The sequence below is a fragment of the Bombina bombina genome, unplaced genomic scaffold (genome assembly GCF_027579735.1).
Source record: "Bombina bombina isolate aBomBom1 unplaced genomic scaffold, aBomBom1.pri scaffold_1120, whole genome shotgun sequence".
Classification (NCBI taxonomy): domain Eukaryota; kingdom Metazoa; phylum Chordata; class Amphibia; order Anura; family Bombinatoridae; genus Bombina; species Bombina bombina.
Window position 1 is genome coordinate 1 of NW_026511951.1, and position 16,991 is coordinate 16,991.

General features: G+C 38.0%; 1 protein-coding gene across 1 annotated transcript; it reads left to right on the forward strand.

The window, feature by feature from the left end:
* The first annotated feature begins 1,233 nt into the window (after positions 1–1,233).
* Positions 1,234–4,585, forward strand: LOC128644023 (gastrula zinc finger protein XlCGF28.1-like). Its single transcript, XM_053696786.1, has 2 exons — positions 1,234–1,402; positions 2,251–4,585. Exons 1-2 carry the CDS (start codon positions 1,384–1,386, stop codon positions 3,477–3,479), a joined length of 1,248 nt encoding a protein of 415 aa, XP_053552761.1. The 5' UTR covers positions 1,234–1,383; the 3' UTR covers positions 3,480–4,585.
* Positions 4,586–16,991: the final 12,406 nt, after the last annotated feature.

The window sequence follows — 16,991 nt, forward strand, 5'->3', positions numbered from 1 at the left end:
GAGTCAACAGCTTCCCACCCGTTTTCTTAAGTGGGGGCGTCTTTTTATTCTTCTGGCACCTTTTTTCACCCTGATATTTCTTCTACTGTTACTTGTTCCTCGGCAGAATGACTGGGGGATGATGGAAGTGGGACGAGTATTTAAGACTTTGGCTGGGGTGTCTTTGCCTCCTCCTGGTAGCCAGGTTCTTATTTCCCAAAAGTAATGAATGTAGCTGTGGACTCTTTCCAATGGAAGAAAAGGAAATTATCAGGTAAGCATCATTTATGTTTTCTTTTTTATATCTAATATAACAATTAAAATGAACTTGTTAGTGCCTATCTCTCCCACATACCCTTGCAGTGTGATTTAAGACAACTCAGCATTGACCAAGAGAAGTTAAAGTACTGGGGGTGGAGCACATGACAAAATGTCTGACAGTGAGAATTAGTAGGAAGTACAATACCAATACTGCAGTATCCAATTTAACTTCTATTTAAATAAATTATATTTAAAAAATATTTCAGAATAAAATATTGTTTCATATAAACGATAGAAAATAAAGATTATAATATATTTGTAAAGTTGTGATATGGCCCCACTTAAATAGATTTTCTACCATTATGTTGTATAGATCTGGGAAGATTCATATTTAAAGTGATAGTAAACACCCAAAATGTTATTGTTTAATAAGATAGATAATCCCTTTTATTTACCATTCCCCAGTTTTGCATAATCATCACTATTATAGAATTATACTTTTTTCCTCTAATTACCTTGTATCTATGCTTATGCAGACTACCTCCTTATCTCAGTTCTTTTGACAGCATTTCAGGCAATTAGCGCTGACTCCACGTGCATGAGCACAATGTTATTTGAATGAAACACATGAACTAACACACTCTAGCTGTGAAAAAGGTCAAATGCATTTAGATAAGAGGCAGCCTTCAAGGGCTTAGAAATTAGCATAGAAGCCTCCTAGGATTATCTTTCAACTAAGAATACAAAGAGAACAAAGCAAATTTGGTGATAAAAGTAAAATAGAAAGTTGTTTAAAATGACATGCCCTATCTGAATCATGAAAGATTAATTTGGACTTTAATATCCCTTTAAGGGGCAATTATAACACATACAGAACTAACTGTACTAAATGCTTGTGCTGAATCAATAGCACATATGTAATAACCTAAACAGCTGATCTGTATCACATGAATTGTTATGTGTGCCTTTAATTATACCATACGTACAGTTAATCAGAACCATTATTTATTATTATCTGTCTAAACCATTTAATATACTTTTTACAGACACGACCAGAGCACTGAGAGATATCAGGTATTGATGTAACTGGAGTGAATAAGGGAACCTTCTTCCTGAGCACAGACATTGGAGCCTGTTATCAGCATGAACTCATATGTGTTAGGTGAGTAAAATAGATATTATGCTGACTTTATTTACTGGGAAAATAGAATAGATCACTCATTAAACAAATATAAACTATTATATTTATATCTGCATCTTTTAGAACATTTGTATCAGTGACGTTATAAAGAAGAAGCAATTGATATTGGACTGAGGAGGAGGGTAAAACATACTACCCCCCTCTGTGCTTTTAGACAGATCATGTCCAACAACTGCTTAACCTCACCCCCAGACCTGGTTCATTACTCAGAATACCTGCAACTCCACCTTCCCCTGCCCTGACCTTGCTCATGGAACACCCATAACTACACTTTAATTACTACCTTGTTCCCAGTGAGTGTTCCCCACCCCAGAACCACCCCTGATTTGTGTGCTTAATTTTGCAGTAAATATTATTAAACTAATAAAGTTTTTGGCTGTTTATATAAATTAAACAACCAAAGCTGAAAGCTTAAAAGTATTGTAAAATCACTCCTCCTTACCCTCTCAAAACATCTCAAACTGATTAATAGTCTGTGATGAATAAGACATCATATTCTCACCCAACTTATTGAGCATGAGTCAGGCAGGGCTGTATGTGCAGTTGCTTGTGCAATGTTAAATGAGGATGGTGGATGCCACCTCTCTTGCCCAGAATATAGATGTACTTGTTCCCTGGCTGAGAACATTATGCAACATTCTTTGTCACCATTTTTTAAATTTGTGATTTACAGGTAAATGTATTTAAAAATAAACACAAAACAGAAGACATTTTGTTGCTTATAAAAGAATAATATGATTTTTTATTAAGATGGATTATATTATAAAGAATAAATATTGTTTGTCTTTATTTCATTTCTTTTTATGTAGACATAAAAAGAATGATACCACAGACTCCAATAGTCGTAGACACTAATGACTATTCACAAACATTGGGGAAATCACAGCAGATATTTAAAGAAGATGATGAATTGTCAGGAACTGGACAGCAATCATTATGTACAGAGAGTAATTTAGTCATCAAACAAGAGGACAAGATTTATGACTTATCTAGTGAAAAGATCCCTGAGGATAAACCACAAACATTTACTGAGTTTTCAAAAAATGTTATAGAAGAGAAACGTCTACAGTCTAACCAAATGATTCATACAAAGGAGAAACCTTTCAAATGTACAGAATGTGAGAAAAGCTTTACATTTAATTCACATATCCTAGAACACCACACAATTCACACAGGTAAGAAGTCAAACACGTGTCCTGAGTGTGGAAAATGTTTTATACGAATGACAAAAATTATAGCTCATGAAAGGACCCACACAGAGGAGAAACCATTTAGCTGTACAGAGTGTGGAAAAAGTTTTACACATATGAGTAATCTGAAAAAGCATGAAAGGATTCACACAGGAGAAAAGCCTTTCACATGTACAGAGTGTGGAAAAAGTTTTACACAAATAAATAGTCTGAAAACTCATAAAAGAATTCACACAGGAGAAAAGCCTTTCACATGTACAGAGTGTGGGAAATGTTTTACACTAAATAGTTATCTGAAAAGTCATGAAAGGAGTCACACAGGAGAAAAGCCTTTCAAATGTACAGAATGTGGGAAAAGTTTTACACAAAACAGTAGTCTGAAATATCATGAAAGGAGTCACACAGGAGAAAAGCCTTTCACATGTACAGAGTGTGGGAAATGTTTTACACAAAAGAGTCATCTAAATAGTCATGAAAAGAGTCACACGGGGGAAAAGCCTTTCCCATGTACAGAGTGTGGGAAAAGTTTTACACAAATAAATAATCTGAAATATCATGAAATGATTCACACAGGAGAAAAGCATTTCACATGTACAGAGTGTGGGAAATGTTTTACACGAAAGGGTGATCTGAAAAGTCATGAAAGGATTCACACAGGGGAAAAGCCGTTCACATGTACAGAGTGTGGAAAATGTTGTACACATATGAGTAATCTGAGAAAACATGAAATGATTCACACAGGGGAAAAGCCTTTCACATGTACAGAGTGTGGAAAATGTTTTACACTAAAGAGTCATCTGAGAAATCATGAAAGGATTCACAAGGGAAGAAACCTTTCACATGTTTAGAAAGTGGAAAAAAGGTTTTTTATTGAAATCGGATATCACAAAACACCAAATATTTACACACAAACTTTATATACACAGTGTACAACCTCTTTATAATTATCCTAAAGACAAAAAACTCTCTAAATAGAAGCATCACATTAGATGTTATTGTAAATAATACTTTCTAATTCCAGTTATAAAAGCCCCAGATTGGAAGTGCTCTCCTGCTGTCCTTTTTTCCTCTATATATGTGCACCTCAGTTTCTCTCATATCAATGGGATAGAATACAAACACCACACAGGAATATACAGATCTGTCCTCATACTGACCAGTTTACACAGCCATTCACCACCAAATCACCCCCAGTGTTGTTTATTAATATTCCAGTGTTAAGAGTTGTACGTTTGTTTTACATAGGGGAGGAAATAATTACATTTACAGAATAAAGGAGTCTTTATATGAATAGAGTGTTAGAGAATTATATAAACAAGAACATCAGTCTCAAATGATTAACGTCTGGGAGATATATTTAATGTGCACATCATGTGGATAAACCTTTTCTTATAGCAATAGATGCTTAGCATTGTACATGTTATATACCAGAGGAATTACTGAGGGGGAACTGATTTTATTTAATGAGACACAATATCAGTAACCGGTACATACGTGATCATAATCAGTTTAATTTAAATGGCTACTATAACCTACATGTATACTGGGTATGTAATATGTATGTCATGTGATCATAATCAGTTTAATTTAAATGGCTACTATAACCTACATGTATACTGGGTATGTAATATGTGTGTCATGTGATCATAATCAGTTTAATTTAAATGGCTACTATAACCTACATGTATACTGGGTATGTAATATGTATGTCATGTTCTGTAACTTGATATTATGTCTGTTAGCTGTTGTCATGTTAGTTAGAAGCCACAAGAACTGATAATAGCACATACTGTATATATAAAGGGGACATTATATGTCTGATAAATCCCTTTGTATCAAGAGCACAAGTGTTGGGTATATTTATACCATTGTGTGCATATATCATGTAATGCTGCTGTTTACTATATAATGATATACAATGTTTTTTCATGCAAATAAAAGCGATTGTAATCCAGACCAGTATTTTGTGTTTTTTGTCTAATTAAAAACACAATATCACAGAATAACAAGGAAAAAATCATCAAAGAGAGAAGCCAAATCTGACAGTGAAATTTAAACGCTGATAACTCAGAGCAGCAATTTTACCCAACTTTCCAATTTACTTCTATTATCTAATTTGCTTTGTTCTTTTGGTATCCTTAGTTATAGAGTAAACCTAGGAGGCTGATATTATGAGCTTAGGGGCGTGCACGTGTATTTAGCACTCTGCAGCAGTGTTTGTAACTATGTATAACAATGCTATAAATGTTCTTGAAAACTCTGCTGTCTGAAGATACGTGCACGCTCCTGAGTTCACCTAGGATTACTCTTTAACAAAGGATACTAAGAGTACTAAGCACAATTGATAATATAAGTAAATTGGAAAGTTGTTTGAAATTTCATGTTCTATTCAATCCATTTAAGTTTATTATTGACTGTCCCTTTAACAGTACATAAAACAATATCAAATTATAACCCCGACCTACACCAACCCAGATTATTAATCACCAGCAAGACTTTATACACAGACATTTTATGTAACTTAAATCATACTTAAAGGGATAGGAAATTACACTTTCATGATTCAGATAGAATGTGTAAATGTATGACACTTTTAATTTCACTTCTGTTAACAAACTTATGTACTACTGAGAGCTGACTGGTGGCTACACACATGTGCCTCTTGTCATTGGCTCACCAGATATATTCAGCTAGCTCCCAGTAGTTAATTGCTGCTCTATAGCAGACTTTGCAGGAGTTAAAGGGACAGTCTACACCTTAGTCATCTTAAAGTCTCACCTTAGATTAAGCTGCAAATAGCCTCCTGCACCTTTTCTATATCATGCAGCAGGAACAGTAAAAAAGTTATTTTAAAATGAATATTGTCTCTTACCACCTTGAAATTGCTGCCAAGCTCAGCCCACTGATGAAATCATGATCTGGGCTGCATCTAGGCACTCTGCTGAATAGCAATGACAGTCTGTTCAATCCAACTAGTGAGCCTTTTGTGATTGGATGCCATATGCAGACCAGATCATGATGTCATCAGTGGGATGAGCTTGGCAGCCATTTCAAAGTGGCCAGAAACAATATTCATTTTAAAATAATCTAAATGTTGGGGGGAAGCAGTAGGATAATTTACATAAAAAAATCTCTCAATAGAATAAATTTATAGTTTATAATTATCATATATTATTTTGAAGTTTTTTTATGTCATAGGTTAAAGCAAAATAAACCAAAACACAATTATCAGGTAATTGTAATAGCGCATACAAAGAACCCAAGATTGCTTTACTCTGTGTGAGTAATAATACACTAATGCTTACATTAAAAAAAACCAGAAGATTATATTACATAGTAATAATCCCATTTATACTAAATCTTTATATGTGTTTCACTCATACATACAACGTGGCTATATTTAAAAACAATTAAACCAGGATGGTTGAACAATATGCAGTTATCACAAATATATGATTAGTCAGCAGCAGCAGACAGAGACTTGTGACTTCATCAGAGACGTCTGACAAAGCGCTTGATGAGTGAAACGCGTAAGAATGGTCCTGATAATGCTGCTTTCTTTCTAATAAAGGAGCCGTAATCCATAGGACTGTTCTCTGCCATTTGTTTTATTTATTACTTTTACCTTTATTATTTATTTCCCCTCATTTTCCTGTAATTTAAGTCTGAAAATTGTGTATTTTTCAGTCCTGAAAACTAAAAGTGCACATAGCAGCGTCACATATCTGTCCTGACGTGGCTTCTTTTTGATCTAGGAGTTATATCTTACTATAAGGTAGATAATGTCAAGTTGCTAAGAATTCTTTCCTTTCCTTACGTGCGTCATCTTTTTAGTCCATAGAAAAAGAGGTTTGGTATTGCAATAACTATGTATACTATATCTGCAAGTGTTTGTTAGATATAAATATGCTGTCTTAGAGCACAGATCACACTCCGGCTCCATATGCGGCAGATGCCTGAAGCTTCAGCAGCTACAGCTCTCGGCTGTAACATAACAGCTGAGAGTGCTGGAGCTTCCCAAAGCTGTCTCGCACTGCAGGTAAAGGCTAGGTATGTTTGTCCTTGCGCACTCTCTACTGTGCATGACAGCTTCAGACAAACATATTTGGCCTTTTATTATATAGGACTAGTCTCCCTCTCTTTTGCTCTCTCTATCCCCCATCTTTTGCTCTCTCTCTCCCCCCTCTTTTGCTTTCTCTCTCCCCCCTCTTTTGCTCGCTGTCTCTCTCCCTCTCTTTTGCTCTCTCTATCCCGCTTCTTTTGCTCTCTCCCCTTCTCTTTTACTCTCCCCCCCTCTTTTGCTTTCTCTCTCCCCCTCTCTTTTGCTCTCTCTCTCTCCCCCCTCTTTTGCTCTCTCTCTCTCTCTCTCTCTCTCTCTCTCTCTCTCCCCCCTCTTTTGCTCTCTCTCTCCTCTCTTTTGCTTTCCCCCTCTCTTTTACTCTCCCCCCCTCTTTTGCTCTCTCTCTTCCCCTCTCTTTTGCTCTCTCTCTCTCTCCCCCCTCTTTTGCTCTCTCTCTCTCTCTCTCTCTCTCTCCCCTCTTTTGCTCTCTCTCTCCTCTCTTTTGCTTTCCCCCTCTCTTTTGCTCTCCCCCTCTCTTTTGCTCGCTCTCTCCCCCCTCTCTTTTGCTTTCTCTCTCTCCCATTTCTTTTGCTCTCCCACTGTAGTGGTTCACACCTAATTCACTCATAAGGTCTTAAAGCACAGTTATATTGAAATATGATTTCCAAGCACTGACTGTTAAATATTATATCAGTGTAACAGGTCTCATTTCTTAGTAAGAAATGGTAGTGAGAGAGAAATATTGTTTTAAAATAAATGTTTATTATACAGAAAAATTAGCTTACAGAAGCAATACAAATTAAACTAATTTAAATCCAAAATACACACAGAGTTAAAATACTATCAGTTAAACTTGCTTTAAATAATAAATATTTACATACCACTTGAAATGACTTCTATGCAACCAGACACCTAATCTCTTAGATGCTCTAGAACAACCTGAACCTTGTTTACAAAGAGGTGTTTTTATAATAATTTTTATATCAGATGCAGACATCTTATCTCCTCTTATAGCATAAACATTTTGTACATAGCCTTAAAAATTTGTTATACAAGTTTTAACATACGCACTTAAATTATTGCAATGAACATCAATTTTAGAACCTACTAATTCAAAGTTGAATAAATCTCCATTTTAGTGTTAGTCTAACATCTTTTTGTTAGTAAGTTAGTTAGTTAGTTTGCTTATTTATTAGTATTTCTCCTGTTAAGTGTGATCAGTCCACGGGTCATCATTACTTCTGGGATATTACTCCTCCCCAACAGGAAGTGCAAGAGGATTCACCCAGCAGAGCTGCCATATAGCTCCTCCCCCCTATGTCACTCCCAGTCATTCTCTTGCACCCAACGACTAGATAGGATGTGTGAGAGGACTATGGTGATTATACTTAGTTTTATACCTTCAATCAAAAGTTTGTTATTTTATAATAGCACCGGAGTGTGTTATTCCTTCTCTGGTAGAATTTGAAGAAGAATCTACCTGAGTTTTTACTATGATTTTAGCCGGCGTAGTTAAGATCATATTGCTGTTTCTCGGCCATCTGAGGAGAGGTAAACCTCAGATCAGGGGACAGCGGGCAGATTAATCTGCAAAGAGGTATGTAGCAGCTAATTATTTTCTGACAATGGAATTGATGAGAAAATTCTGCCATACCGATATAATGTAAACTCAGCCTTAAATGCAGTAGCAGCATCTGGTATCAGGCTGTCATGTATGTATATTTTACACTTCAGTATTCTGGGGAATGGTACTTCACTGGAATTATACTGTGTGCATAAGACTTTAGCCTAATTTGCAGGGACTGGCAACAGGCTTTTTAATAACTCTTAATTTATGTTAAACGTTTTTTGCTGGCATGTAAAATCGTTTTCATTGTCTGAGGTACTGGGTGAATAAAATGTTTTGGGCACTATTTTTTTCCACTTGGCAGTTGTTGATTTAATTTATGACAGTTTACTGATCTCTCTCACTGTTGTGTGTGAGGGGGAGGGGCCTTTTTTGGCGCTTTTGCTACGCATCAAAAAATTCAGTCAGAAGCTCATTGTATTTCCTGCATGATCCGGTTCATCTCTACAGAACTCAGGGGTCTTCAAAACTTGTTTTGAGGGAGGTAATCACTCACAGCAGAGCTGTGAGATTGTAGTTGACTGTGATAAAAAACGTTTATTTCTGTAACTTTTTTTCTGCTATCAGGGTTAGTTATCCTTTGCTAATGGGAACAAGCCTTTGCTAAAATTGTGTTTTTTACAAAGATTTGATGCTATAACCTTTTCAGTTTATTAACTTTCAACTGTCATAACTCTTCTGTGCTTCTTATAGGCACAGTACGTTTTCATATCATAGTAATTTACTTGAATAGTATTTCCAAGTTGCTCGTTTATTTGCTAGTGTGTTAAACATGTCTGATTCAGAGGAAGACATCTGTGCTATATGTGCTAATGCCAAAGTGGAGCCCAATAGAAATTTATGTACTAACTGCATTGATGCTACTTTAAATAAGAGTCAATCTGTACAAATTGAACACATTTCACCAAACAACGAGGGGAGAGTTATGCCGACTAACTCGCCTCACGTGACAGTACCTGCATCTCCCGCTCAGGAGGTGCGTGATATTGTGGCGCCGAGTACATCTGGGCGGCCATTACAAATCACATTACAGGATATGGCTACTGTTATGACTGAAGTTTTGGCTAAATTACCAGAACTAAGAGGTAAGCGTGATCACTCTGGGGTGAGAACAGAGTGCGCTGATAATGCTAGGGCCATGTCAGATACTGCGTCACAACTTGCAGAACATGAGGACGGAGAGCTTCATTCTGCGGCTGACGGTTCTGATCCAAACAGATTGGATTCAGATATTTCAAATTTTAAATTTAAGCTGGAAAACCTCCGTGTATTACTAGGGGAGGTGTTAGCGGCTCTGAATGATTGTAACACAGTTGCAATACCAGAGAAAATGTGTAGGTTGGATAAATATTTTGCGGTACCGTCGAGTACTGACGTTTTTCCTATACCTAAGAGACTCACTGAAATTGTTACTAAGGAGTGGGATAGACCCAGTGTGCCGTTCTTACCCCCTCCGATATTTAGAAAGATGTTTCCAATAGACACCACCACACGGGACTTATGGCAAACGGTCCCTAAGGTGGAAGGAGCAGTTTCTACTTTAGCTAAGCGTACCACTATCCCGGTGGAGGATAGCTGTGCCTTTTCAGATCCAAAGGATAAAAAGTTAGAGGGTTACCTTAAGAAAATGTTTGTTCAACAAGGTTTTATATTGCAACCCCTTGCATGCATTGCGCCTGTTACGGCTGCAGCAGCATTTTGGTTTGAGTCTCTGGAAGAGACACTTGAATCAGCTCCATTAGATGAGATTACACACAAGCTTAAAGCTCTTAAATTAGCTAACTCATTTATTTCAGATGCCGTAGTACATTTAACTAAACTTACGGCTAAGAATTCCGGATTCGCCATTCAGGCGCGCAGAGCACTGTGGCTAAAATCCTGGTCAGCTGACGTTACTTCTAAGTCTAAATTACTTAATATACCTTTCAAAGGGCAGACCTTATTCGGGCCCGGATTGAAAGAAATTATCGCTGACATTACAGGAGGTAAAGGCCATGCCCTGCCTCAAGACAGAGCCAAACCTAAGGCTAGACAGTCTAATTTTCGTTCCTTTCGGAATTTCAAAGCAGGAGCAGCATCAACTTCCTCTGCTCCAAAACAGGAAGGATCTGTTGCTCGCTACAGACAGGGCTGGAGACCTAACCAGTCCTGAAACAAGGGCAAGCAAGCCAGGAAACCTGCTGCTGCCCCTAAAACAGCATGAATTGAGGGCCCCCGATCCGGGAACGGATCTAGTGGGGGGCAGACTTTCTCTCTTTGCCCAGGCTTGGGCAAGAGATGTCCAGGATCCCTGGGCGCTAGAGATAATATCTCAGGGATACCTTCTGGACTTCAAATACTCTCCCCCAAGAGAGAGATTTCATCTGTCAAGGTTGTCAACAAACCAAATAAAGAAAGAGGCGTTTCTACGCTGCGTACAAGAGCTTTTATTAATGGGAGTAATCCATCCAGTTCCACGATCGGAACAGGGACAAGGGTTTTACTCAAATCTGTTTGTGGTTCCCAAAAAAAGAGGGAACTTTCAGGCCAATCCTGGATTTAAAGATCCTAAACAAATTCCTAAGAGTTCCATCGTTCAAAATGGAGACTATTCGGACAATTTTACCCATGATCCAAAAGGGTCAGTACATGACCACAGTGGATTTAAAAGATGCTTACCTTCACATACCGATTCACAAAGATCATTACCGGTATCTAAGGTTTGCCTTTCTAGACAGGCATTACCAGTTTGTAGCTCTTCCATTCGGATTGGCTACGGCTCCAAGAATCTTCACAAAGGTTCTGGGTGCTCTTCTGGCGGTACTAAGACCGCAAGGAATTTCGGTAGCTCCGTACCTAGACGACATTCTGATACAAGCTTCAAGCTTTCGAACTGCCAAGTCTCATACAGAGTTAGTACTGGCATTTCTAAGGTCGCATGGATGGAAGGTGAACGAAAAGAAGAGTTCTCTCTTTCCACTCACAAGAGTTCCCTTCCTGGGGACTCTTATAGATTCTGTAGAAATGAAAATTTACCTGACAGAAGACAGGTTAACAAAACTTCAAAGTGCATGCCGTGTCCTTCATTCCATTCAACACGCGTCAGTGGCTCAATGCATGGAGGTAATCGGCTTAATGGTAGCGGCAATGGACATAGTACCCTTTGCACGCCTACACCTCAGACCGCTGCAATTGTGCATGCTAAGTCAGTGGAATGGGGATTACTCGGACTTGTCCCCTTCTCTGAATCTGGATCAAGAGACCAGAAATTCTCTTCTATGGTGGCTTTCTCGGCCACATCTGTCCAGGGGGATGCCATTCAGCAGGCCAGACTGGACAATTGTAACAACAGACGCCAGCCTACTAGGTTGGGGCGCCGTCTGGAATTCTCTGAAGGCTCAGGGACAATGGAATCAGGAGGAGAGTCTCCTACCAATAAACATTCTGGAATTGAGAGCAGTTCTCAATGCCCTTCTGGCTTGGCCCCAGTTAACAACTCGGGGGTTCATCAGGTTTCAGTCGGACAACATCACGACTGTAGCTTACATCAACCATCAGGGAGGGACAAGAAGCTCCCTAGCAATGATGGAAGTATCAAAGATAATTCGCTGGGCAGAGTCTCACTCTTGCCACCTGTCAGCAATCCACATCCCGGGAGTGGAGAACTGGGAGGCGGATTTTTTAAGTCGTCAGACTTTTCATCCGGGGGAGTGGGAACTTCATCCAGAGGTCTTTGCCCAAATACTTCGTCATTGGGGCAAACCAGAGATAGATCTCATGGCGTCTCGACAGAACGCCAAGCTTCCTCGTTACGGGTCCAGATCCAGGGATCCGGGAGCGGTCCTGATAGATGCTTTGACAGCACCTTGGACCTTCAGGATGGCTTATGTGTTTCCACCCTTCCCGATGCTTCCTCGATTGATTGCCAGAATCAAGCAGGAGAGAGCATCAGTGATTCTAATAGCACCTGCATGGCCAGGCAGGACTTGGTATGCAGATCTGGTGGACATGTCATCCTGTCCACCTTGGTCTCTACCTCTGAAACAGGACCTTCTGATACAGGGTCCTTTCAAACATCAAAATCTAACTTCTCTGAAGCTGACTGCTTGGAAATTGAACGCTTGATTTTATCAAAACGTGGTTTTTCTGAGTCAGTTATTGATACCTTAATACAGGCTAGGAAGCCTGTTACCAGAAAGATTTACCATAAAATATGGCGTAAATACCTATATTGGTGCGAATCCAAAGGTTACTCTTGGAGTAAGGTTAGGATTCCTAGGATATTGTCTTTTCTACAAGAAGGTTTAGAAAAGGGTTTATCTGCTAGTTCCTTAAAGGGACAGATCTCAGCTCTGTCCATTCTGTTGCACAAACGTCTGTCAGAAGTTCCAGACGTTCAGGCTTTTTGTCAGGCTTTGGCCAGGATTAAGCCTGTGTTTAAAACTGTTGCTCCGCCATGGAGTTTAAACCTTGTTTTTAACGTTTTACAGGGCGTTCCGTTTGAACCCCTTCATTCCATTGATATAAAGTTGTTATCTTGGAAAGTTCTATTTTTAATGGCTATTTCCTCGGCTCGAAGAGTCTCTGAGTTATCAGCCTTACATTGTGATTCTCCTTATTTGATTTTTCACTCGGATAAGGTAGTTCTGCGTACTAAACCTGGGTTCTTACCTAAGGTAGTCACTAACAGGAATATCAATCAAGAGATTGTTGTTCCATCCTTGTGTCCAAATCCTTCTTCAAAGAAGGAACGTCTTGTGCACAATCTGGATGTAGTTCGTGCCCTAAAATTTTACTTACAGGCAACTAAAGAATTTCGACAAACGTCTTCCCTGTTTGTCGTTTACTCTGGTCAGAGGAGAGGTCAAAAAGCTTCTGCTACCTCTCTCTCTTTTTGGCTTCGTAGCATAATACGTTTAGCTTATGAGACTGCTGGACAGCAGCCTCCTGAAAGAATTACAGCTCATTCCACTAGAGCTGTGGCTTCCACTTGGGCCTTTAAGAATGAGGCCTCTGTTGAACAGATTTGCAAGGCTGCAACTTGGTCTTCGCTTCATACTTTTTCCAAATTTTCCAAATTTGACACTTTTGCTTCTTCGGAGGCTATTTTTGGGAGAAAGGTTCTTCAGGCAGTGGTTCCTTCTGTATAAAGAGCCTGCCTATCCCTCCCGTCATCCGTGTACTTTTGCTTTGGTATTGGTATCCCAGAAGTAATGATGACCCGTGGACTGATCACACTTAACAGGAGAAAACATAATTTATGCTTACCTGATAAATTCCTTTCTCCTGTAGTGTGATCAGTCCACGGCCCGCCCTGTTTTTTACGGCAGGTAAATATTTTTTAAATTATACTCCAGTCACCACTACACCCTTTGGCTTCTCCTTTCTCGTTGGTCCTTGGTCGAATGACTGGGAGTGACGTAGGGGGGAGGAGCTATATGGCAGCTCTGCTGGGTGAATCCTCTTGCACTTCCTGTTGGGGAGGAGTAATATCCCAGAAGTAATGATGACCCGTGGACTGATCACACTACAGGAGAAAGGAATTTATCAGGTAAGCATAAATTATGTTTTTAATCCCACTGAGCAGTTTTACAAATCTTATATATTGCAGAAGAATAATATTTAAACATATATTTGAATATTGTTATACAGTTATAAATCTTATATATTGCAGAAGAATTTTATTTAAACCTATATTTGAATATTGCAGGATAAGCATATGAAAATATGAAAAATATGTTTATGAATAGGAAATGTACAGTATATGAAAGATTTCATTCCTTTATATATAGGATATATTTCTTTCATTTATAGTAAGTAAAAGTGTCTTTCTGAAAGAATGTATTTCTTACTGTTGGTATAGTTGTTAATCAAACATTTATAGCAATTTTTTTTCAACTCAGCTGAGAGAATGTCACATTGTACACAAAAATTATTAACAATTAAAACAGAATAGTTATCGATTAAAAAAAAAAAAAAAAAGGGAGGGAAGGGGGTGCTACCAAAGATCCAATAGGACTATTTCTGAATATCTAAAGGGGTATATTAAATGATCTATTTCCTCAGGTGGGAAGATCCTGATAAATGTTGACCATTTTTAAAAAAAGAGTTATTTCTTGTTCAGAAGTTAAATTTGTGTCCTGCTGTTCAATGATGCATTGTTTTTTCATATCGTTTTTACTTTCTGAGATGCTGGGGACCGAGGTATCCCGCCATTTAGTGAAGATTAAACTTCTTGCTGCCAAAAGTGTGATATTCATAGTTTTTTATGTTCAAAGGATAAAGTGGCCTCTGTAAAGAAGACAACCTCGGCCAAGGAGAGAGAAGAGACAGATATTTTCAACACATTAATAAGCCAAAACTCTATTTTCTGCCAACACTGTTTTATCCGAGGGCAGGACCATAACATATGGATTAAATCTGCTGCAGGGTGTGCGCATTTTGGGCATTTATTGAATTTGGAGTTGTGCCAATTAAACCCTTTTAATGGGTTATAGTAAGATCTATAAAGCAGTTTGATATGCGATTCCCTCCAACTTGCGGATAAGGTGGTCTGTGCTGTTATGGCTATGGAGCTTTTGACCCGCTCTACATCACTTTTGTGCTATGTTAAATAGATTAGTTTCACCAGATTGACTAACAGCAACATCATACCAAGTTGAGATGGAGGATAAATAATTTTTGACAAGAATAGGCCAGCTATCCAGTTTCCCCCATGACTAAGACTAACTGAACTTCTCTGTAAGCGAAAAAAAATAATGTCTGGCGTGAAGGTATGCAAAAAAATCTTTATTACTTAAGTTAAGCTCCTGTCTTAGAGTATCAAAGGTTTTTATAGATTCGAAATCTTGGGCAATGAACTGAGTGAGAAAAGTTAAACCTAATTCATGCCATTTTTGAAAAATTTGTGCCTGAGTACCTCCCTGAAATTTGAGATTGCCCCGCAGACCCTGAAATTTTGGAATAGAAAGATTAATATCAAGTTTTTGCCCTAGTTTTTTCCAAGCCTGTATTATTGTGTATATGGTGCTAAGCTGCTTCACTTGTTTTGGGATTACGTCCGGCGAGCAATGAATAAGAGCTACGGGGAGGTAACGAAACAGTATAATTGCTTCAAGACTATTATTGGTAACGTAATCCTTATTCAAGATCCAATCTATCACAACTCGTGAGAGAAAAAACAAACTGTATTTATTAAGATCTGGAAGGGCCATTCTACCAAATCTTCTGGGAAGGTAGAGTTTGTTAATGGAAGTTTGCGGTCTTTTGCATTTCCAGATAAAATACCGGAGAGCACTGTTCAGGTTCCTCCAGTCTCTAGTTTTAAGAATAACTGGAACATTTTGCAAAGGATAAAGAATTTTTGGAAGAACCATTTTAAACTATATGTCCTGACAATGTAAGCGGAAGGTTTTGCCAGCTTCTCATATAATCTTTTATTTTAGTGAGAATCAGGGAAATATTAAGGCTATACCAGTCATGGGGGTTTAATGATATGTTAATTCCAAGATATTTAAAGGAAGAAACAAAATTTTTGAATGGCGTCTCAGATAAAGAAGACTCATTCTTTTTGATCCACATCAGTTCAGTGTTAGAGGTAATAATCTTTTAACCCAAAAAAGCTCCAAAGGACTTTATAATCGAAAGTAGTTTTGGAATATTTGCTCTAGTATTAGAAATATACACCAGTACTTCATCCGCATATAATCATCCTAATCCCTTGAAAATGATGTCTTATCTTAAGAGCTAAGGGCTCGATGGCTAGGTCAAATAGAAGGGGCGAAAGCATGCAGCCCTGCCGAGTACTCCTTTGGAGATTAATTAATTTAGATTCTAGCTGATTGACAATAAGTTTTGTTGAAGAATTTTCACAGAGATTTTTAATAAAGAACAGAAAGTTATCTTTAAAACCAAAGCAAGAGAGCGTAGCTAGGATATGTTGGTAATGCGCTGAATCAAATGCTTTTTCAGCGTCGATCACGATAATTGCAGAGTCTAGCTAATTTTGTATAGAGTCTTCTTGGGAGTTATAAAAATAATCAAGAACCAAAAAGAGTTCTCTGATTTTGGCTGCCGAGTTACGCTTGGATAAAAAGCCTGCTTGATCTTTGTGTATAAGAATCCCTATTTCCTGCTGCAATCTTTTGGCTAAAATAGATGTGAGCAACTTGTAGTCAGAGTTAAGTAATGCAATAGGGTGGTAGGATTCCTTTTTTAAAGGGTCTCTTCCTTGCTTTAAGACTAAATATGTGGTAGATTCAGCAAAGGATTATTCTCTATATATAAATAATTATAAAGATTTTTGTAAATGAGGAATAATGACCGGGGCCAAAATCTTGTAGAACTCATTCGGGAGCGAGTCTGGACCAGGAGCTTTATCTAATCGCAGTCCTTTAATATTTTGAAGTATCTCTTGTTCGGAGATAGGAGCGTTAATTCTAGCTATTGCGCTATCATTCAGAGATGGATAATTAAGATCATTCCAAAATTGTTCTGATGCGACCATATCGGAATTTTTAAAAGAGTACATGTCCTTTTAGAAGTCAAAAAAATATTAAAGGGACATTAAACACTATTTTTTTTTCTTTCATGATTCAGATAGAAAATACAATTTTAAACAACATTCCAATTTACTTCTATTATCTAATTATCTTCATTCTTTAGATATATTTTGTTGAAGAAATAGCAATGCAC